Source organism: Mustelus asterias, chromosome 8, assembly GCF_964213995.1.
Source record: "Mustelus asterias chromosome 8, sMusAst1.hap1.1, whole genome shotgun sequence".
In the NCBI taxonomy this organism is placed as follows: domain Eukaryota; kingdom Metazoa; phylum Chordata; class Chondrichthyes; order Carcharhiniformes; family Triakidae; genus Mustelus; species Mustelus asterias.
The window spans coordinates 106,487,683-106,510,781 of NC_135808.1; the positions used below are offsets into that span (position 1 = coordinate 106,487,683).

Consider the following 23,099-nt stretch of genomic DNA (forward strand, 5'->3'; position numbering starts at 1 on the left):
TCTGTCCTAGGGAAAATGTGAGAAACTATTATTAAAGAAGTTATAAGAGGGCATTTAGAAAATTCAAGGCAATCAGGCAGAGTCAACTTGGTTTTGTGAAAGGGAAATCGTATTTAACCAGTTTATTGGAGTTCTTTGAAGAAGTCATATATACTGTGGATAAAGGAGAACCAGTGGATAAACCGTATGTACTTAGATTTCCAGAAGGCATTTGTTAAGGTGCAACATCAAAGGTTATTGTGGACCATAACAGCCCATGGTGTAGGGGGTAACATACTGGCATGGATAGAAGATTAGCTAGCTAACAAGAAAAATAAGGCATAAATGGGTCATTTTCTGGTTGGCAGTGTGCCATAGCGATCAGTGCTGGGGCCTCAAGTTTTTACAATTTATACAAATGATTTGGATGAAGTGGCTGATGGTATGGTTGCGAAATTTGCTGATGACACAAAGATAGGTAGGCTAGTAAGGTGTGAAAAGGACAAAAAGCATATGTGGGCAAAGATCTGGCAAATGGACTATAATGTGGACAAATGTGAAACTGTCCATTTTGCTTGGAAGATTAAAAGAGAAGCTTATTGGTAAGAGATTCAGAGGGATCTGGGTATCCTGAAGCATGAGTCACAAAAGGCTAGTCATAGAGATTTGCAGCATGGAAACAGGCCCTTCAGCCCAACTTGTCCATGCTGCCCAGTACACAGGTACAGCAAGTAATTAGGAAAGCTAATAGAATGATTCTGTTTATTATGGGAGGAATTGAATATGATCCTAGGAAGGTTATTTTTCTGTTGCACAGAACACTGACTAAAGTTAAAGTTTATTTATTAGTCACATATAAGGCTTACGTTAACACTGCAATGAAGTTACTGTGAAATTCCCCGAGTGAGACCATATCTGGAGTATCATGTACAGTATTGGTCTCCTTATTTAAGGAAAGATGTAAATCCGTTAGAAGCATTTCAGAGGAGGTTTACCAGGCTAATACAGGAATGGGCGGGTTGTCTATGAGGAAAGGCTAGACTTGTATCCACTGGAGTTTAGAAGAGTAAGAGATGACATGATTGAAACCTTTAAGACCCTGAGGGGTATTGACGGGGTGGATGTGGAGAAGAATTTGCTCCCTTTTGAGGCAGAATCTAGAATTGGTGATCACTGTTTAAAAATAAGGGGTCACCCATTTAAGAAAGGGATGAAGAGAAATGTTTTCCTCTCAGAGACGAGTTGGGACTCCCTTCCTCAAAATTTGGTGGAAGCAAATGGCGTGATCTTACCGCCCATTCATGCCACGCTCCCGCTGCAGCAAGGTCAAAGAATTTGGCGGCCAGCCAAATCTCCATTCACTGCGGCGGGATGGGAAAATCCCGCTGGCATGGTACGATTCCAGCCAAAGTCTTTGAATATTTTGAAGGCAGAGGTAGGTAGATTCTTGATAAACTAAGAATTGAAAGGTTAGACAGGGTGTAATGAGTAGTGTGCCATAGAGATCAGTGCTGGGGCCTCAACGTTTTACAATTTATATAAATGATTTGGATGAAGAGGCTGGTGGTATGGTTGTGAAATTTGCTGATGACACAAAGATAAGTAGGCTAGTAAGTTGTGAAAAGGACATAAGGCATATGTGGGCAAAGATCTGGCAAATGGACTATAATGTGTCCATTTGCCAGATATGGACAAATATGGATGTAGACCATATAGGGGTATGTAGACAGATGGCTACATACCAGATCAGCCATCATCTTATTGAATGGCGGAGGAGGCTCAATGGGCCAAGTGGCCTACTCCTGCTCCTAATTGGTATGTTCGTATCAGGGAAGAGCAGGAGATAAGGGAGCAGAGGGGAAAAGTGGCAGAGGGAGACAATGCTGAAATAAGGAGTGCTCCTGTCGCATGACAAGATGGCTTCCCCTATCACCCTTAGAGAAGAGGAGCTCCTTCCTCTCCCTCATGATCTCCAACATTAAATCCAGGTTGGCATTGATGAACCAAGAGTCTGTCCTGCACTCGGTGCCAGCCCTTCGGCTCCCCTGTGACATCCCCTTTCCTTCTGGTAGTGTGCAAAGTTTCAGCACCAGCGGCAGATTTCTCCCTTATGATAATCAGCAGTGTCTGTGATGGCTGCCATGGGGAGTCTCAATGATTCCCACCTGACCCATCTATATTCCCACTTCCACCAGCACCAAACAGGGCTCAATCCCCATGAAAATCTCAACTTTCATCAGTTTTGCAGTGAAGGTGGGTTTTTGAGCTAAAATGAGACCCAGCTCCTGTTTCTGCTTCTATGGTGAAATTTTAACCCAAAGTGTCAGTAGACGTTTTCATTCTTGGGCAATTCACTCATCATAATTGTGCTTGATCCTGCCGACAGGAATTCCACACACACGTGTGGGCAAAGGTCATGGCTGGAATTTTTCCTTTCCTTAGCTTGGGGGAATTGAATCTAATTGTAATGTTATTCCTATTCACTGCTCAAGCTGGACAAGTCAACTCAGCATCAGTGATCAAACTAAGGTTTGAACCTGGAATCATCCTGGCTTCATGACTTGACGCACACCATGGCCGGAACTTTCCAGTTGTTCACACCGGCGGGATCTTCTGGTGATCAATTGCTCACCTAACTGCCTTTTGATTACTGCTGGGAGCTAGGATTATAGCTGGGCTAGGATTATAGTTGGGTGGCACGGTGGCACAGTAGTTAGCACTGCTGCATCACAGCACCAGGGACCCGGGCTCGATTCCTAGTTTGGGTCACTGTGTGGAGTTTGCACGTTCTCTCTGTGTCTGCGTGGGTTTCCTCCAGATGCTCCAGTTTCCTCCCACACTCCAAAGATGTGTGGTTTGGGTGGATTAGCCATGCTAAATTGCCTCTTAGTGTTAGGGGGACTAGCTAGGGTAAATGCAAAGAGTTATGGGGATAGGGCCTGGGTGGGATTGTGATTGGTGCAGACTCAATGGGCTGAATGGCTTCCTTCTACACTGTAGGATTCTATACTCTATACTCTAATACACTATAATGAAGTCCAAGAATGTGACAAGAGAATATGAGATACCATGACATTATCTAGATGGGCCTTATGAAGCAACACTGTTGCCCTGCATCATGCACGCACTAAATAATTGTTTAACAGAAATCCTGCTGTACCGCACACAAAATAAAATGTTCCCCTGTCTCTGTTATTAATTCTGTTATCAATAGAGATTAGGATGTGCTTTGACAATAAGTCTGGCATCCTTTGTGATGAACATACCCTGTTCTTCAGTACACCTCAATGGCAACAATAAGATTATGTACTTGCCCTGTCTGGGGTAATCACTGACACAAACTTGTGTTGTGCTGTATGCTGAACAGTGTGTCGCCCCAGTTGTGATTCTGTCAAAGGCAAATTAAATGGGCTTCCTTGCCACTGCTGGGTAGCTATGAGCTGTGCGTATTTTTACCCTGGAAATAATAAGTGAAATGGAAATGTCTCCTGCATAATCAATAGGCGACTTCGAGACTTTGGGACAATGAAGAACCGCAATTAGTGCATTCTAAACTGAGGAGAAGAACTGTAAAGGAATCTGTCGCTGATAAGTAAAACAGGACAATGTTTCTAAATGAATGCTAACTGAAAGCATGAGAGATTAAAACCTTCCGACTGATTTACAGCTATAAATACACCGCTATCTGTCAACAGCTATTCAGCAGCAGGAAGTAATAGTGTGTCTTTTTAAGAGGCTTTGTCTGCACCACAAGAATGAAGGAAACTGTTGTTCCGCTGGAACATTCCCCTACCATTAATCTATCAAATCATTCAGTCAGATTAAGGTTTGACAGCAGTTTGGACTGGAGATTATTTATTGATCTCCAGTCTTTGTTTGGCTGAAATCAACCGGGGAGAAAGTGGTCTGTTTTCTGAGTGCTACCAGTGCCCCTAGAACTCCAAAATGGTATCCACAGAGAGCACATATTTATGCAATGAATCGCACCATTTTGGCACAGTCATTCGTGTGAATTCAGTGAACACCCACCAGAAGTATACAAAAAACAAAGAAAACTACAGCACAGGAACAGGTCCTTTAGCCGTCTAAGCCAGTGCCGATCGTGATGCCCTAACTAAACTTTAAAAAAATCCTTCTGTCCTTACTCGGTCCATATTCCTCTATTCCCTCCCTATTCATGTACCCATCCAGGCTAATGTGTCTACTTCTGCCACCTCCTCTGGCAGCGCATTCCAGGCACCCACCACTCTCTGCATGCAAAACTTCCCCCGCACATCTCCCTTAAACTTTCCCCCTCTCACCTTGAACTTGAGCCCCCTTGTAATTGACACTTCCACCCTAGAAAAAGCCTCTGAGTATCCACCCTGTCTATGTCTCTCATAATTTTGTAGATCTCTATCAGGTCTCCCCTCAGCCTCCATCTTTCCAGTGAAAACAATCCTAATTTATTCAACTCCCAAGACAGTGCAAAGAAGGTTCACAGTTTCCTCCCACAGTCCAGAGATGTGCGGGTTAGGTTGATTGGCCATGCTAAAATTGCCCCTTAGTGTCCTGAGATGCATAGGTTAGAGGGATTAGTGGGTAAAATATGTAGAGATATGGGGGTAGGGCCTGGGTGGGATTGTGGTCGGTGCAGACTCGATGGGCCGAATGGCCTCTTTCTGCACTGTAGGGTTTCTATGATTTCTATGATTTCTATGGATGTTGCCTGGTCTCGAGGGTGTTGACTATGAGAAGAATCATAGTCTATGACTATGACTGTCATAGTCAATACCCTCGAGACCAGGCAACATCCTGGTGAACCTCCTTTGCACTCTCTCCAAAGTTTCCACATCCTTCTGGTAGTGCGGTGACCAGAACTCACGCAATACTCCAAATGCGGCCTAACCAAGGTTTTATATAGCTGCAACGTGATTTCCCAACTCGTGTACTCAGGAGGCAGAGGCAGTGTCCTACGCTTCACTCAGTGACCTCTCTTAACTTCACACAGCTGACCCCATTTTCAAACGCAGAAAGCACCCCCACAGGCACAATTTTAACAGATCAGCAACTGCTTGCAGATTGCTATTTGTTTTGTCTGCTTCTATGATTTTCTGAGTGTTTGGTGCTTTTCATGGTTGTTTCAAACGTCTAGCAGGAGTGGCATGACACGAGTTGAAGGACCTTTGTGCTGCCTTCAAGGTTTCTGCACAAACTGATTGCTCTCAGATTTGTGTACATCAGCCGATACTCTGAATATAGCATAACTCGGAGAATGAAGTGAGGCCATGCAAAGTTGGAAAGGTTGCTAAGAGAGGGAGGAGGAAGAGCGGGAGAAGAACGCTTGGCAGGAGACTATATCTACTTAGGATGTTTAGGGGGCAACTCTGCTCCGGTGAGAAGCAGCATGTGAGTATTTGTGTTTCAGTAAAGACATCCCCACTATTGCATGCACAGCTACAAGCTCACAGCAGGGCAAGGATCACACTGCCAGTAATTGGGAACATGCCTGTGGTAGTTGTGAGGAACTAAGAACTAACACTGTATATTTTTATATAATATATAGATATGCTCCTTCCTTTTTTTCTAAAGTTTTAAAATTGAGCAAAGATCCTAAAAATGACTGAGACTATGGACCTCTGAATGTAAGAAGCGACCTGGCAGTTTTTGGAAAACTCATACATCGTTATCTCCGAGGAACCTCTAATGACCCCTCTGTGGACTGCATAGCCTAACTGTAGAGAGCTATACAAAGGCCATCTACATTTAAGCATGCAGGCTGAACAGAAGGAGATGGATCATCAGCAACCTTCCTTTTGATTCCTAATGGCTGATGTAATTAACAGTCTTCGGAACCTGGATGATTGATGCACTTCCTTTGTCAAAGGCTGGGTGGAGAGGTAGGAGGTCATGTGACATGGGCCTTTGTCTTGTGGAACAAGTAATACTGCCTGCTGAGCTGCCATTTACCATCGAACTGGCAGTCTCACAGAAAAGCAGCCCCTGCCCATGTTGAACACCTGGACCCATCTTCACCGCTTCTGCTGCAAATTCTGCACCATCGCCTACAAGACAGATTCATCTCATTCCTATCTCATTGTGTGAAGTCAACACCGTCAGAAAATTGAAGAATACAGCAATAGTTTTCAAGCTGCTGACCTCCATGAAGGAATACCTCATTGGACTTTGATTCGGGACACTGGAACCCACGTGAAACAATATTTCTATTCTCCGTGGCACCTTTTCCCTATCCCCCTGTTTACAGTCTGAGTGTGGAGGTGATGTTACAACCATCCTTTCACATTTTGAGTGCCTGTAAACAAACTAACCCTTTGAGTTCATTCTATCTCTAGATTGCGGTGAGGTTATTAAAAGAAAATTGGATCGGACCTAAATCAAGGGGTTGTGAAATATGCCAATGTTTACAAAGAGGGAAACAAACTGAAACACCTTTCTACTGATGGATGGGTGGTGAGAGGAGAAATTAGTGCCATTTAAATTACCCATCCACCGCCGTCCATAACAGTGAGCTTTTATACCTTTAGGTCCTTCTGAGTGGGAGTAGGAGATATTTGCAATAGTCACAGTTTGCCACCCACTGTTGTACAATGGAGATCGCTGAGTCTCTCTACATCCAACAAGAGTCAACTGCACTTAATTTTCTCTTGCCAGAGACCATAAGACCATAAGACATAGGAGCGGAAGTAAGGCCATTCGGCCCATCGAGTCCACTCCACCATTCAATCATGGTTGATTTCAACTCCATTTACCCGCTCTCTCCCCATAGCCCTTAATTCCTCGAGAAATCAAGAATTTATCAATTTCTGTCTTGAAGACGCTCAACGTCTCGGCCTCCACAGCCCTCTGTGGCAATGAATTCCACAGACCCACCACTCTCTGGCTGAAGAAATTTCTCCTCATCTCTGTTCTAAAGTGACTCCCTTTTATTCTAAGGCTGTGCCCCCGCGTCCTAGTCTCCCCTGTTAATGGAAACAACTTCCCTACGTCCATCCTATCTAAGCCGTTCATTATCTTGTAAGTTTCTATCAGATCTCCCCTCAACCTCCTAAACTCCAATGAATATAATCCCACGATCCTCAGACGTTCATCGTATGTCAGGCCTACCATTCCTGGGATCATCCGTGTGAATCTCCGCTGGACCCGCTCCAGTGCCAGTATGTCCTTCCTGAGGTGTGGGGCCCAAAATTGCTCACAGTACTCCAAATGGGGCCTAACCAGTGCTTTATAAAGCCTCAGAAGTACATCCCTGCTTTTGTATTCCAAGCCTCTTGAGATAAATGACAACATTACATTTGCTTTCTTAATTACGGACTCAACCTGCAAGTTTACCTTTAGAGAATCCTGGACTAGGACTCCCATCTAGAGAGATGCCAGCAGGGTGAGAACATGGCTTTCCTAGGATTGCCGGCTTCTCCGTGGTGCAGGATGCCATTGGCTGCATGCACACTATGGGCACTGGATGTCAACTCTCCTCTGCAACAGAATAAAAATGTGGTTCCACTCCCTCAGTGCCCAATGTAACAATAGGCAATGTGGCAAGTCAATGACCAATATCCTGGCAGGAGTCATGATGCCTTTATTCTGCAGCAGTCCTCTGTGCCAGCTGTGCGTGTGCCACCATGGCAAACAAAGAGTGGCTAGTGCGCAGCTGGTGACACAGCTGAGGTTTCAAGTTGACATGCTGAAACAATGCTTTCACTACCCAGACTGCTCAGCAGGAGCCCTGCAGTACTCGGCAAGCCGGGTGTTTAAACTTGCTGTGGTCTGTTGTTTGGCGTGCCACCTTGCCATCATGAGAGATGGTTCTTGCCACCAGCTATACAGCAAGCATCTGAGCTGGAGGAGGCCAAGAAGGAGCAGGGAGAAGAAAAATAGAAGCAAGAAGAAGGGAGGGGAGATTTAGACAACAGCTTTCTAATCAGGCTGGCTGTGAAGAACCCATTTGAGTGCAGTTCCTGTATCTGCAGCATCAATTCCCTATTCACCAATAATCACACACCTGTCCCTCTCTGCTGTCACTGACCATCATGGCATCCAGTTAGCCACAATGCAAACATAAAAGCTGTCACAAAATAAATATTTCCAACCAAATTTGTAAACACAATCATGCCATATTGCATGCAATCATCAATAAATCATCCTTGTGCATTCCCTTAGTGCATGCTCTCAATGTGCATTCATCATTCGTTTCTGTCCTCTCTGCTCCTTCGCCTGGCCTAATGCTCCAAACACTAATCCAGTGACTACAAAATGGCTGGTGGAAGGATGGTGACTTTCAGTGGAAGAGGCTGAAGATGGTCCTTGCGGACAATCTCAAGCTGCTCCAGGCTGCAGACGGCACCATAGTTCTCGGCTGGCTGGCTGACAGGCAACAGCAGGAATGACTGTCCAGTTCTGGCTATCTGTCGGAACACAGATCATAGAAATCATAGAAACCCTACAGTGCAGAAGGAGGCCATTCGGCCCATCGAGTCTGCACCGACCACAATCCCACCCAGGCCCTACCCCCCACATATTTACCCGCTAATCCCTCTAACCTACGCATCTCAGGGGCAATTTTAACCTGGCCAATCAACCTAACCCGCACATCTTTGGACTGTGGGAGGAAACCGGAGCACCCGGAGGAAACCCACGCAAACACGAGGAGAATGTGCAAACTCCACACAGACAGTGACCCGAGCCGGGAATCGAACCCGGGACCCTGGAGCTGTGAAGCAGCAGTGCTAACCACTGTGCTACCGTGCCGCTGGATTGCTGGATTGCTCACCCCAAGACCGGAAAATCACGCCCAAAGTCAACAGACTTTTGCATGATCCGTCCCCCGCCTGCTCCGATTCCCGTGGTGGGCAGGATGGGAAAATTCCGCCCATTGTCTGCAAAGCCTTGTGCACGCTGATGCCATGATGGCAATGGTTTGAGCTTGCAATACAGGCTGAATTTACCTGACAGCACCTGACCTTTCAGTGCTGCATTCAGCCATTGAGTGGCTGCAGCTTGTGATAAAGAGGAACTTGCAGCAATGGCCACCAGATGATGAATCATGGTTGGGTCCACAAGTGTGCAAATAAGATTTGGCCACCACTTTCACACTGGAATGAATTAACTCCAAGCTGCACATTATCCTGTGTGCCAAATTGATTTTGGATTCCGCATGCTCTTTGACATGGGCCTTCCTGCAGGTTTCCCACTGCACTAAGCATTTCTTTATGCATATACTATCAGCAATTCACTGCAGGCCACCCCATCAGTGCTCTCAACTGAGTTCTCAAACAGAACTCTTCCATGACTTTTCCCTCAAAAAGCTTGGCCCCGCACTGGTTGCAGCCCACTTGTGCCCATGTCTCACCACCTACAGATCATGCCCTATAGCTCTAGGTAGGCACAATGTAAGTATCGGAGCTGGTGGCTGCAAAGGCAAAATCAAGTGATGATACTCTGTTTTCACCATCACTTTTTAAATGGAATTCCTCCACTGCCTGCTAAGGTTGCATCTCTTGCCTATCTAACAGGAGAAGGACACCAAGGTAAGATAGGAAAAATTAAGAGATGCATGCTTACGCCATCTTCAGCTTGCATTTCCGAATGTGATGAGGGGTAGATAGGATGTGAGAAAGAAGATTAGATTGAGGATCCTGTCATCCTCAATAGTTTTAATCCTGCTGTTGGCCATGGCCTCAGCAATGGATGCCGCAGTAAGGGGCAGCACTGCCTCCTCCATGCAGGCACGACAGTCGCTCTCCAGTTAGTTCCTGCTACCTGTTGGTGATACTTTGCCCTATAAGAAAGTGGGAAGTGTGTCAGTGAGTGTCATGTAGTCTGTTTGGCTGATGTGGCTGTCATGGTTGAATAGCTGGCAAGTGTGCACAAACTGGGAGATGTGGCTGTGAAGCCTGTTCTGGTCGCTAAGCATGTGAGGGTGAGAGGAAATATATGAATGTTGGGTCTGAACAGTGATGGCTAGAGATTCTTGGTAGGTGAGTGATGGGGATGTGGTGATTTGAGCGGTTGCTGACGCCACCAGTGGAGTTGGTGGAATATGGCATTTGAAGATGCATTCACTGACTTCGACCATTCATGTAAGATCATTGAGCTTCTTTTGCACTGCATCAAAGTCTTTGAGGCTGGATTCCACGGGCGGGATTTTCCGGCCGCACTTGTGCCAAGACTGAAAAATCCCACCCGAGGTCAACGCACCTTTGCATGTTCTGCCCCCACATGCTCCGATTCCCTTGGGGGGCAGGATGGGAAAATTAAGGGATGGCGATGGCCTAGTGGTCTCATCGCTGGACTATTAATCCAGAAACTCAGCTAATGTTCTGGGGATCCGGGTTCGAATCTCGCCACGGCAGATGGTGAAATTTGAATTCAATAGAAAAAATCTGGAATTAAGAATCTACTGATGACCATGAAACCATCGTCAATTGACAGAAAAACCCATCTGGTTCACTAATGTCCTTTAGGGAAGGAAATCTGCCATCCTTACCCGGTCTGGCCTACATGTGACTCCAGATCCATAGCCAGATCTTAACTGCCCTGAGGCAACTAGGGATGGGCAATAAATGCTGGCCAGCCAGCGACGCCCATGTCCCACGAATGAATAAAACAAAATTCTGCTTCATGTGTTGATTGTGTGTCTGCAGGATCTCCTTTCACATCCAAATTTACACGGGACATCTCTCCTCCGGCCTTCAGTGCAGTGACAAAAACTGTGCAGCCCATTCTTTCCCCTGTGGCATCATTTCTCACTCTTTCCCAAGTTTTGGCATCTTCAACTATAACTTTCAGCAACTGGTGCAGCCACAGTATACTTCCTCTTTAAGAGGTGCCACATCAGGATGGCTGCAAGTGGTGCTAGCCATTGGCACGCTGGCCCTCTGCTGCTGCGTCCAGACAATCAGCAGTATGGTCACCACTGGCTGGTTGCAGAAATCATTGAAATGAGAAGGCCGTTGGTGCGCTGGCTGCATTGCAATCACTGCTGCAGCTAGATGTTGCATTGTGGTCCCATGCCCATTTTGGGGGGCATTTAAATTGGTCTCCAGTATCTCAATTTGACACTTCAGTAGAACAATCAATAATGTAATTACTGTGGAGGAATTAATCGATAGTTAATGGATGGGGATGAAACAGAAAGTAAAATTATTACATTAGGAATTGCGGGATGTTTGATTGCAATGGAGCAGAGCAAATTGGGTTTTACAAAAGTTGGACGTTTTCCCACCTCGTCTAACATGTTCCCACTGCTATTTTATAACTGTATCTCTTAAAAACGGAATAAAATACACTGCTGGGTTAGTTGGACAGGATCCAGGTTAATTATCTCATTTGCTGATCTATTGTAAAATGTCACTGTAAAGAAATGAACTACCAAGCCCAGGGCCATTGAAGAAGAGTTCCATTGCAGCGTCTAGAATTTGAAATATAGATCGGGTGGCCGTCCTGATTAAAAGTAAAATCCCGGGTGCATTTTTTAAAACCATCACACACAGGGGCCTAAAGTCCGGTGCCCAGGGAACATAAATTAGGCCAGGGCCCGGATAGACAGGGTCCCACTCTTCTCTTCCTGTTCCTGCAGAACCCAGCTCCAGCTGGGTCAAGGGGGTACATGGCTGTAGTATGGGGGGGGGGGGGGGGGGGGGGTGGTGGTTTTGGGGGGGAAGGCATTTGTAAGTGTAAGTAATATCTCCCAGGCTGAGAGTTTGCTTGCTTCCCAGCCAGCCTAGCAGGACAACGGTCAGACAGGTACGCAGGGGGAAAGCAGGCATGCTGGTCAGCCAACCAGTGGGTTTGGAGCCCAGCTTGACCCCAGCCCCGTAACAGGCCTGGGATCACTCCATCACCCCCACCTCTCCCAGAATAGGCAGCTACCCCCCACATTTTGCGACCTGTTGTAATGGGTGGGCACCTAGCACCCTCCGTGACACTTCCACCCACCAGCACATTTTAAATGCCCCACGACAAGCTTGCTTGCTGCATCGTTTATCAGAAATCCAGCACACCAAATATACTTACCGTGGTCGCCTTAGGGTTTGGAAAGTAGTTTTCTTTTGTTGCAGAAAATGTATCTCACCTCTTGTCCTCATGAATTTTTAAAATCATATTTCACCCGTTATGGAGAATCCAGCCAGAGGTATTTGTTTCCTATCAGGATATTTGTCTTCATTTGTTTTTCTTTCAAAAATCCCAGTTTCCTGTAGAGATTGAGACCGAAGGTAAGTTACAGAAAGATCCGGCATGAGTTTGGAGGAGGTGAATACAAGATGACAGCTTTGGAATATGTACTGACTATGGTCCTATCTGTTGACAGTTATTACGTGCTGAAGATATCCGATGGCATTGGAAATTTTGGGGAGGTTCGCTTGCCATTGCTGGGCTGCCTTTTTGTGGCCTGGGTTGTGGTCTTCCTCTGCCTCATTAAAGGGGTCAAGTCTTCGGGAAAAGTAAGTGCACTGCTGCTATTTACAAATACACAGATGGGAACAATATGAATGAAAGCACTGGTCAGTGTGGCTGGAACTGAGGACATTTATTTCGTAGAGTTGGAGAGTTGGAGTGATTGTGTCTCCCACAGAGGGAAATGCCTGACAAGTGATTTCCCAGATTACAAAGAGCATCTCCATTATAGGCCCCACTCTTCTGTTAGTATGTTACGTGGGAATACTATCTGCGTGGAGTTTGTATGTTCTCCCTGTGTCTGCGTGAGTTTCCTCCGGGTGCTCCGTTTCCTCCCACAATCCTAAAATACTAAATGCTAAATATTAAAAGTACTAGGTACAGTTAGACAAAACAGACTCTTCCTAAGAATGCTTCCAGGAAAACAGAGAAGATTTTCCCATTTTACCCCTGAGACATTTCACCCCTGAACTGCATTACCAATAGATAGATATAGCAGAACTTTGTGGAGTACCAGGTGGAATCAGTGGATTTCTTATATATTACTAGGACTGATCTGGTTTCTATGCATAGTCTTACCACACTCAAGATCACATCGCTCCCCCAGTTTCTGTACTGGGAAAAAGAAAAAAAAACAGTGCCTACTTTTATTCAAATCAAAATAGGTCCCACATTGTCAAATATCTTGTGGTGTTGCCAATACAGGGTAAGGGCTGTGAGCAGATCCAATCCTTTCTGTGAACTGTAGGCTCAGAAATTTCAGTTAAAATGTTGAGAATATTAATGGGCTACAATCCAGCTGTTAATTTATGCCGGCCTCATCAGTATGAAAATGGCCCCTTTGAGCATTTTTTGAGTTGTAAAGCTTTTGCATCATTTCCTATAGTGATAGCACCCAGAATCTCAGCAGGGGTTCCTCAAAAGATCAGCTTGAATCTGAGCTGGGTTAGCTGCAGGTCCTGAATAAAGGCAAGGTGATGTATCGCAATTTCAACTTCCTGTGCTGATTTGAAATAGGCAACCTCAGATTGGCTGCACACTATACACTCCACCTGAAGTTCCAGGAAAGTCGGTGGGGTATATAGTGGGAAAGCCAATTCAATATCACTCATTTTACCCCAATGTCTAAAGAGAGGAGGAGGAGAAAAGCCAGCTGCAACTACAGGGCAAGAACAAATTAACTTTAAAAGGGAATAAAGATTAATTCAGAAAAGTTAATGTATTGTGAGGCTTCTCCACAGCTAAGGGTGGCACAGTGGTTAGCACTGCTGCCTCACAGCGCCAGGGACCTGGTTTCAATTCTGGCTTGGGGTCACTGTCTATGTGGAGTTTGCACATTCTCCCTGTGTCTGTGTAGGTTTCCTCCGGGTGCTCCGGTTTCCTCCCACACTCCAAAGATGTGCGGGTTAGGTTGATTGGCCATACTAAATTGCCCCTTAGTGTCTGGGGTAAAAGCAGGCTAAATACGTGGGCTTACGGGGATAGGGTTTGGGTGGGATTGTGGTCGGTGCAGGCTCAATGGACCGAATGGTCTCTGTCTGTACTGTAGAGATTCTATTCTAAGCAATGGTCACTCTCTTCCAAAACTTAAAGGTCAATAGTCCAATATCCTTCCCATTTGGCAAGTTGATCTCTTGGCCAATGGTAAGAGATTCAAGGAAGAAAATAAGCAGCTGAGCAATCTTCTGTGTTCAACAGTTCCAACCGGTTTATAAGAGCCAACTGCTTTCTGGAGTAGATTTAGTAACTGAATTCTCCCAGTTTAGAAGGTAAGGGGACCCCAGGTGCAGTGCTGGAGGAGCATTGGCCTCTGTCCATATCCAAAAAGTACAGGGATCTTGCTGCATATGTCAATGAGAAATGTCGGCAGGGTGAATAAGCAAACTGACCATGGCACTGTGGTACAGGAGGTCATTCAAGCAGGGGGGGTGAAAAACAATGTGGTAGACAGAGGAATACATGGCGACCGGGAGTTCTGAAGATGCCACGGGCCAGGGTTAAGGATATCTTCTCACAGGTGTAGACGAAATGGGAGAGGAAAGATCCATAGAATCCCATAGAATCCCTTCAGTGCAGAAGGAGGTCATTCAGCCCATTGAGTCTGCACCGACCACAATCCCAACCAGCCCCTATCCCTGTAGCCCCACATATTTTCCCTGCTAGACCCCTAACACTAAGGGCAATTTGACATGGCCAATCAACCTGACCCGCACATCTTTGGACTGTGGGAGGAAACCGGAGCACCCGGAAGAAACCCATGCAGACAAGGGGAGAATGTGCAAACTCCACACAGACAGTGATCCAAGCCGGGAATCGAACCCTGGCACTGTGAGGTAGCAGTGCTATCCAGTTGTCATGGTAAGCGTAGGAATTACTAATAAAGATAGAACTTGGAATAAGGAACTTGACAGATATTAAGAGGAATCCTGGATGTCCTGTACACTCACAGAAAGTGACCTTGTATGTACAGGAAGCAATTAGTAAAGCAAATGGTATATATCTCTCTCTCTCTCTGCAGAGAGCTGTGGATATTCAGTCATTGAGTATGTTCAAGTTACAGATCAATAGATGTTTAGATATTAAAGGAATTAAGGAATATAGGCTTAGTGCAGAATGATAGAATGGAACTAGAAGATCAGCCATGTTCTTACTGAATGGCTGAATGACCTACTCCAGTTCCTGTTTCCCATGTTTTATGTTGAAGCTTTGCAATAGAATTTACCCATAAATTTGTCCATTTTTTAAAAGCAGTGTTACTTTAAAAGCATTTTATATTTTAAAAACTCGGGGCTGCTTCCCTTCTCCAGAAAGCAGGCTTTCATTCCACTTATTTTGTATCATCGGGCAAGGTCTTTCTGAACATGAATTTCCTGATTCGGTTTTTGTTCAATTCCCGCTCTGCTCCATTCCATTATTGCAAGCAAAAAACTTGCTCATCAAGCAATGGTAATCACATGTTGCTTAGTCTTGTCTTACTCAACATGAACATTTACTGTGTTCTTTTTCTAGGTGGTGTACTTCACAGCAACATTCCCATATGTTGTGCTGACCATTCTGTTTATCCGTGGAATTACTCTGGATGGAGCTGTTAATGGCATCAAGTACTATCTCACACCTCAGTGGGACAAGATTTTAGATGCAAAGGTGTGTCGACTATGGTTTGTGGCTTGACCAGAGTCTATTCAGAAGCGCTGTGTTCTTGATGATGAGGTGGTGGCATTATGCTATGTGATTCTGTCACGATTCCCAGTGTTCATTGTACCAGAAGTGAAGAACCAATTGTTGGATATTCTACACACCCTCTAGTCATTTGGTGGAAAAAGGAATTGTGACATTGATTCCCTTAATTACACCTAATCTTAGCTTGGTTATTGAGATCAGCAAGAATACTAAGCAGAGGTTAGGCAAAATAATGGATGTAATTTCCACCTTCAGCAGGGGTATAAGCTGGATAGAAGTGGGTTGGTCACTTGTTATAGGAGTCACCATAGACCCCAGATGACCATAGCCTGCTCTCCCCTTTGAAGAGCTGACTGGTGGTGATTTTAACCTGAGAATCACCACACCTCAAGTGAGAGGCAAAGTTGAGAAGGCAGGCCTTCAATAATAGCCTCAGCCAGTACAGGAATTGAGCCTGTGAACATAAGAACATAAGAAATAGGAGCAGGAGTAGGCCATCTAGCCCCTTGAGCCTGCCCCGCCATTCAATAAGATCATGGCTGATCTGAAGTGGATCAGTTCCACTTACCCGCCTGATCCCTATAACCCCTAATTTCCTTACCGATCAGGAATCCATCTATCCGTGATTTAAACATATTCAACGAGGTAGCCTCCACCACTTCAGTGGGCAGAGAATTCCAGAGATTCACCACCCTCTGAGAGAAGAAGTTCCTCCTCAACTCTGTCCTAAACTGACCCCCCTTTATTTTGAGGCTGTGCCCTCTAGTTCTAGCTTCCTTTCTAAGTGGAAAGAATCTCTCCACCTCTCCCCTATCCAGCCCCTTCATTATCTTATAGGTCTCTATAAGATCCCCCCTCAGCCTTCTAAATTCCAACGAGTACAAACCCAATCTGCTCAGTCTCTCCTCATAATCAACACCCCTCATCTCTGGTATCAACCATGTGCTGTTGGCATTGCTCTGCATCACAAATAGGCCATCCAGCCAACTGAACTAACCAACTCCCCAGGTCACTTGTTATACACTACCAGAAGCTGTGCATAACTTGGGGCTGATCTGTTATCACCTGCTGTCAAATTCAAAGGTTCCACCCAGTATTGGAAAATAAGTCAACCAGGGGTACTCCAACCAATACCCAAGTGTCTGCTTACAAAATGTCGCCAACAGATGATGGTCAGGTTGCTTTGCTGTGGCCCTGGGATAGTAATGCTACACTTAAGTAAATAGATAAACTCAGAAGACTTGCATTATAGAAATGGGAGGGAATGTATTTTTTTTAATTTGAGTGCAGAAAAATATGTTACATTCTGCTCAGATAATGAAGTAACATTATCAGTGTGAATATCTGCACCGCATCTACAAAATAGCATTTGGGGAAAGCTTCTTGGAATCACAATTCTCACAGAGTGTGAGAAAACAAAATTAATATCTTAAAAATGTGATGTTTTGTAAAATGTTAACAGTTGTCTGTTTTGCATTCAATTCCAGGTCTGGGGCGACGCTGCTTCCCAAATTTTCTACTCCCTGGGATGTGCCTGGGGTGGCCTGATAACCATGGCATCTTACAACAAGTTCCACAATAACTGCTACAGGTTAGGGACATTCTCAAGAATGGAACCAAACTGTATTTTGCTTTAACTTCCAATGCTTTAGCATTTTATTGTTCTGGACTTTTTTCATGGAAAGGTTTACATTTTTGGGCTACTTTAGTGCCGTGGCAAACTAAGCCTCTTGATCCAGACCCAGCTAGTGGCCAATTTCAAATATATAAATTCAGATGAGCACAGCCTATTACTTTGCTACCTTTGGACTGTGTCAGGGGCTGGGCTTGGAAAGGAATACTGTATAGAGAGGTCCCTTCCAGTCCAATTCTAATGAAGACAACTTACAAGTGAATTTCTGCCCCCATTTTCAGCAGGCAGGAAGGCCGGAGGGGGTGGGGAATCCAATGGGATCCCCAAAATGGATTTTATGCCAGTTTCCCATTATGATTGTCCCCCCACCCTGACCATGACAAAATGGGCTTCCTGCCATGAAAGGTGGGGCGGCAATGACATAGTGGTATTGTCATTAGATAATCCAGAGACCCAGGGGTAATGATCTGAGGACCTGGGTTCGAATTCCATCATGGCAGATGGTGAAATTTTAATTCAATAAAAAATGCGAAATTAAAAATCTAATGATGACCATGAAACCATTGTTGATTGTTGTAAAATCCTATCTGGTTCATTAATGTCCTGTAGGGAAGGAAATCTTGTCATCCTTACCTAGTCTGGCCTACATGTGACTCCAGAGCCACAGCAATGTGGCTGACTCTTAAATGCCCTCAGGGATGGACAAGCGTTGCCCACCCAACGATGCCCATATCCCATGAACGAATTTTTTAAAATCCCATTAGCACCCACTTAGCGGGCCTCCCCACTGTATCATTCCCCCACGTAGGGAGTGAATTGTTGGAGCTGTGGACGGACAAGTGCCCAGATCCTGATGGACTTCATTCCCAGGTTTAAATGGAAGTGGCTGGTGCAATAGTTGACACGTTGATTTTAATTTTCTGAAGATCCCTAGATTTGGGGTAGGTCCCATTAGATTAGAGGTTCCTTTCAGGTTGGCAAGGTGTACTGAGTGGGGTGCCCTGGAGATCAGTGCTGGGACCTCAACTGTTTTACAATTTATATAAATGACTTGGATGAAAGGATGGATGGGATGGTTGCCAAATTTGTCGATGACATGAAGATAGGTAGGAAAGTAAATTACAAAGAGGATGTGATGGGATACAAAGAGATATACATCAGTTAAATTACTGGGCAAAGATCTGGCAAATGGAGCATAATGTGGGAAAATGTGAAGTTGTCATTTTGGCAGGAAGAATAAAAGAGAAGCCTATTATTTACATGGTGTGGGCCGAACTCTAAATGCAGAGGAATCTGGGTTTCTTAGTGGACGGGACATATCTGGGCAATTTTCCACATTGCTGGGTAAATGCCAGTGATGTAAGTGTGTTGTACCTGTTAATTCTCAGATACTTTCGACCAGTTTGCTTACTCCAAGGTTTTACCCTGGTGCCCTTATTTGCAAGATGGACAAAGGACAAACACAAGTCAAGGTTCAATAAGTTTATTAATAATACCACTACTAACCCTTAAATTACCCACATAAAACAAGAGGATACACCAGATTCAAGTATACTACCCGCAAAGATGGTTTGGTTAAACTGCAGGCTCGATTCTCTCTGAGTCCCTCTGGTCCGTCGTCACGAAGGTGAATCTCGATGGCAGCTTCTTCCTTCCTTCCTTCCTTCCTTCTCTGGTCAGTCTTCGGGATGGTCAAGGTTGCCTCCCTCGTCGAGTCTTTGCTGCTGATGTGTCTGAGATGTGTACCTTTATCCCCCTGCCTGCTTGCCTTTCCAGAAGCTTCTCTGGCTTCCGGTCAATGAGGTCCTAGGAGGGGGTTCCAATACCCAGTGGGTTTCTTGATGTCTGCCTGACAGGACACCAGGGTCCACCTCCAGGTGTCCATCTCCATGCTGTTGCTTACATGTAACCTGTTGTCAGATAAGGTAACTGCAGGAACTCTCGGTGACAGAAAGTCTGGCCCGATCTGGGCTTCTAACAATGAGCCGGTGCATTTCAATGGGGTGCAATGATCTCCTGCTGAGTATCAGTAGAGTGCAACAACCTTTGATGGGTGATTGATGGGTCAGGCCCAGACATATTAGTGTATTTATACAATTGGCCTGCCCGAGGTTTGACTGTTTGATTTTAATGTGCCCAATTCTTTAATTTAGGATATCCAATTTAATCGGCCTTAAAACTAGGCCCTGATTATATTACCACAGGTGTACTAGAGTAGCTTAGCTAGGGGCACGGCAAGTTCCGATGCCAGAATGTTGTCAAGACCCATAGCCTTTGCAGTATCCAGTGCCTTGAGCCTTTTCTTTATATCACAGAGTGAATCGAATTGGCTGAAGACTGGCATCCGTGATGCTGGGGACCTCAGGAGGAGGCCGAGATGGATCATCCACTCAGCACTTCTAGCTGAAGATGGCTGCAATGCTTCAGCCTTGTCTTTTGCACCGATGTGTTGGACTCCACTATCATTGAGGATGGAGATATTTGTGGAGTCTCCACCTGGAATTAGTTGTTTAATTGTCCACCACCATTCTCAACTGGATGTGGCAGGACTGCAGAGCTTAAATCTGATCTGTTGGTTCTGGGATGCCATAGCCCTGTCTATCACATGCTGTTTACGCTGTTTGGCATGCAAGTAGTTCTGTGTTGTAGCCTCACCCGTCGACACTTCATTTTTAGGTATATCTGGTGTTGCTCCTGGCATAGTCTCCTGCACTCTTCATTGAATCCGTGTTGATCCCCAGCTTGTTGCTAATGGTAGAGTGGGGGATATGCCAGGTCTGAATGACAGATTGTGGTTAAATACAGTTCTGCTGCTGCTGATGGCCAACAATGATCATAGGTGCCCAGTTTTGAGTAACTAGATCTTTTTGAAGTCTGTCCCACTTAGCATGCTGTTAGCGCCACCCATATTCACACTTAATGCTAATATGGGACTTTGTCTCTGCAATGACTGTGCGGTGGTCATTCCTACCGATTCTGTCATGGACACATTGGGGAGGCGATGGCTTTAGCGGTATTATTGCTGGCCTATTAATCCAGAAACTTAGCTAATGTTCTGGGAACCCGGGTTCAAATCCCACCATGGCTGATGGTGCAATTTCAATTCAACAAAAAGAAAATCTGGAATTAAAAGTCTAATAATGACCATAAAACCATTATTGATTGTTGGAAAAACCCATTTGGTTCACTAATGTCCTTTAGGGAATGAAATTGCCTGTCCTTACCTGGTCTGGCCTGCATGTGACTCCAAACCAACAACAAAGTGGTTGACACTCAACTGCCCTCAGGCAACTCGGGATGGGAAATAAATGCTGGTCAGCCAGCGAAGCCGATGTCCTATGAATGATAAAAAAAATGTATCTGCCACAGATAGATTGGTGAGGGTGCGGTCAAGTCGGTTTTTCCCTCTTGTTGGCTCCCTCACCACCTGCTGCAGGCCCAGTCCAGCAGCGATGTCCTTTAGGATTTATCCAGTTTGGTCAGTCATGGTGAAGAACATTGCATTCCTCCATCCAAAGCACATTCTCTGCCCTTGCCACCCTTGGTGCTTTTTTCAAGTATTGTTCAAAATGGAAGAGGGCGGAACCCAATTCTTGAATTCCCACCCCATTTGCCAGTGACCCTAATTTTCATCGATGTAGGATAAGCAAATAACAGGCCTGCGCCATGCACATCCACCTGGCTGGCCCCACTGCCTCATTATGTATGCTTGGCTGTGAGAACAATAAAAGCATCAGCTTAGCAGAGAGTTCTGTTTGACAATTCAAGTGAATTGTTGACTTTAATTGACATATTTAAGAGGTTATAATAAGTTATTCTTTCCATGATCTCCTTTGTTAATGCCTGAATGGTAATTTAGACAAGATTATTAGTCATTGATATTTGATTTGATTTATTATTGTCATATGTATTAACATAGTGAAAAGTATTGTTTCTTGCGCGCTATACAGACAAAACATACCGTTCATAGAGAAGGAAACTAGAGAGTGCAGAATGTAGTGTTACAGTCATAGCTAGGGTGTAGAGAAAGATCACCTTAATGCAAGGTAAGTCCATTCAAAAGTCTGAAAGCAGCAGGGAAGAAGCTGTTCTTGAGTCGGTTGGTACGTGACCTCAGACTTTTGTATCTTTTTCCCAAAGGAAGAAGGTGGAAGAGAGAATGTCCTGGGTGCATGGGGACCTTAATGATGCTGGCTGCTTTGCCGAGGCAGCGGGAAGTGTAGGACAGAGTCAATGGATGGGAGGCTGGTTTGAATGTTGAATTGGGCTTTTGTAGTTCCTTGTGGTCTTGGGCAGAGCAGGAGTCATACCAAGCTGTGATACAACCAGAAAGAATGCTTTCTATGGTGCATCTGTAAAAGTTGGTGAGAGTCATAGCTGACATGCCAAATTTCCTTACTCTTCTGAGAAAGTAGAGACGTATTGAAACTTTAAAAGTCTGATTGACACTTTTATAGGGTTCTAAGTTTTTTTTCAAAAGAAGATTTGTGAATGGATTTTTTCTCTCGACTGATGCACACATGCCATTGTTATTACGTGACTCACTGGTTATGTATGCAGTGCATGCTGGGTGAAGGGGCATAAGTTGGCATAGGCAGAATGAGGGGCCATGAGAAATGGCTGGGGAGCCCGGGGTGACAACGAATTAGCATAGGGAGCATAAGCAGCCATGGGGGTGCTGGTGAGGGCTAGTGGACCTAAACCGTTCTACCGCAAATGAGGCAAAATCCCAGAGAATCAAGATGGGTCTTCTAACCAGTCTGCCTTGGCATCCACCCACCCCATGGCTGTTGCCACCCTGCTTCTGGGATCAATTGGCCTGACTCCACCCCAAAGATGCCCACTGGCCAGAGGAGATTGTGTGCATTGGGCACATTTGACCAAGGCAGATCCAACAAGTTGGAAGATTTCCTGATTCGAGCCTTGTTGGCAAACATCCAGCCCCGTGTCCTGGCTGAGGAACAAGGATGGTAACCTCTGGCTATGGAAAGCCCCTCTGACCACTGCCCATTATGTGTTTTGCAAGGGAAGGGCAAAGATTCTGTCCCTTACAGAATATTGAAGAAATTCCAGGGAGTGGTTGAAACAAGGTGCCATTTTCCTAGGGGTCCCACCATCTCTGGTGGGGACCCAGGTTCGAACCCCACCACGCCAGATGGTGAAATTTGAATTCAATAAAAATCTGGAATTAAAAGTCTACTGATGACCGTGAAACCATTGCAAATTGTTGTAAAAACCCATCTGGTTCACCAATGTCCTTTAGGGAAAGAAGCCTGGCCTACATATGACTCCAGACCCACAACAATGTGGTTGACTCCTAAATGCTCTCGGGAATGGGCAATAAATGTTGGCCCAGTCAGCGACGCCCACATCCCATGAATGAATTTTTAAAAATCTACCAGAAGTTGAATTTCAGACCCGCATCTAATTTGCGATATGATAAGTAATGGTGCCTCAAATTGGGTAGTTTGATGCTGAATTCACTGAACTCTTTAATTCTTTAAATCTCACTTCTAATCTCACTTTCGTCACTTAACTGTTTTTCCTCTTCTTGCTGCAGGGACAGTATCATCATCAGTATTACTAACTGTGCGACCAGTATTTATGCTGGGTTTGTCATCTTCTCCATTCTTGGATTCATGGCTGCACATCTGGGGGTTGACGTGTCAGAAGTAGCAGACCATGGTCCCGGACTGGCCTTTGTGGCCTACCCAGAAGCCCTGACATTACTGCCAATCTCACCTTTCTGGTCCCTCCTCTTTTTCTTCATGTTGATTCTGCTGGGCCTGGGCACACAGGTAAGAGACCTTTTCCATTTTGTTTCCCTGAATGGCAGTTTTCAGTCAGAATAAAGAATTGACAAATGAATGAAAGCTGCGTTGAATAAAACATCTAGGGGCTAAGCATTCAGAGC

The 23,099-nt window shown here is 45.1% G+C and overlaps 1 protein-coding gene across 4 annotated transcripts in view; it reads left to right on the top strand.

Moving 5' to 3' along the window:
• The window catches only part of slc6a9 (solute carrier family 6 member 9), a 251,359-nt gene that overhangs the window by 205,164 nt on the left and 23,096 nt on the right, over positions 1-23,099 (top strand). For all 4 annotated transcript variants that reach the window (XM_078218677.1, XM_078218676.1, XM_078218680.1 and 1 more), the window contains 4 exons: positions 12,287-12,419; positions 15,382-15,516; positions 17,040-17,143; positions 22,746-22,983. In XM_078218677.1, coding sequence (XP_078074803.1) covers positions 12,287-12,419; positions 15,382-15,516; positions 17,040-17,143; positions 22,746-22,983 — 610 coding nt within the window. The remainder of the gene's footprint in view (positions 1-12,286; positions 12,420-15,381; positions 15,517-17,039; positions 17,144-22,745; positions 22,984-23,099) is intronic.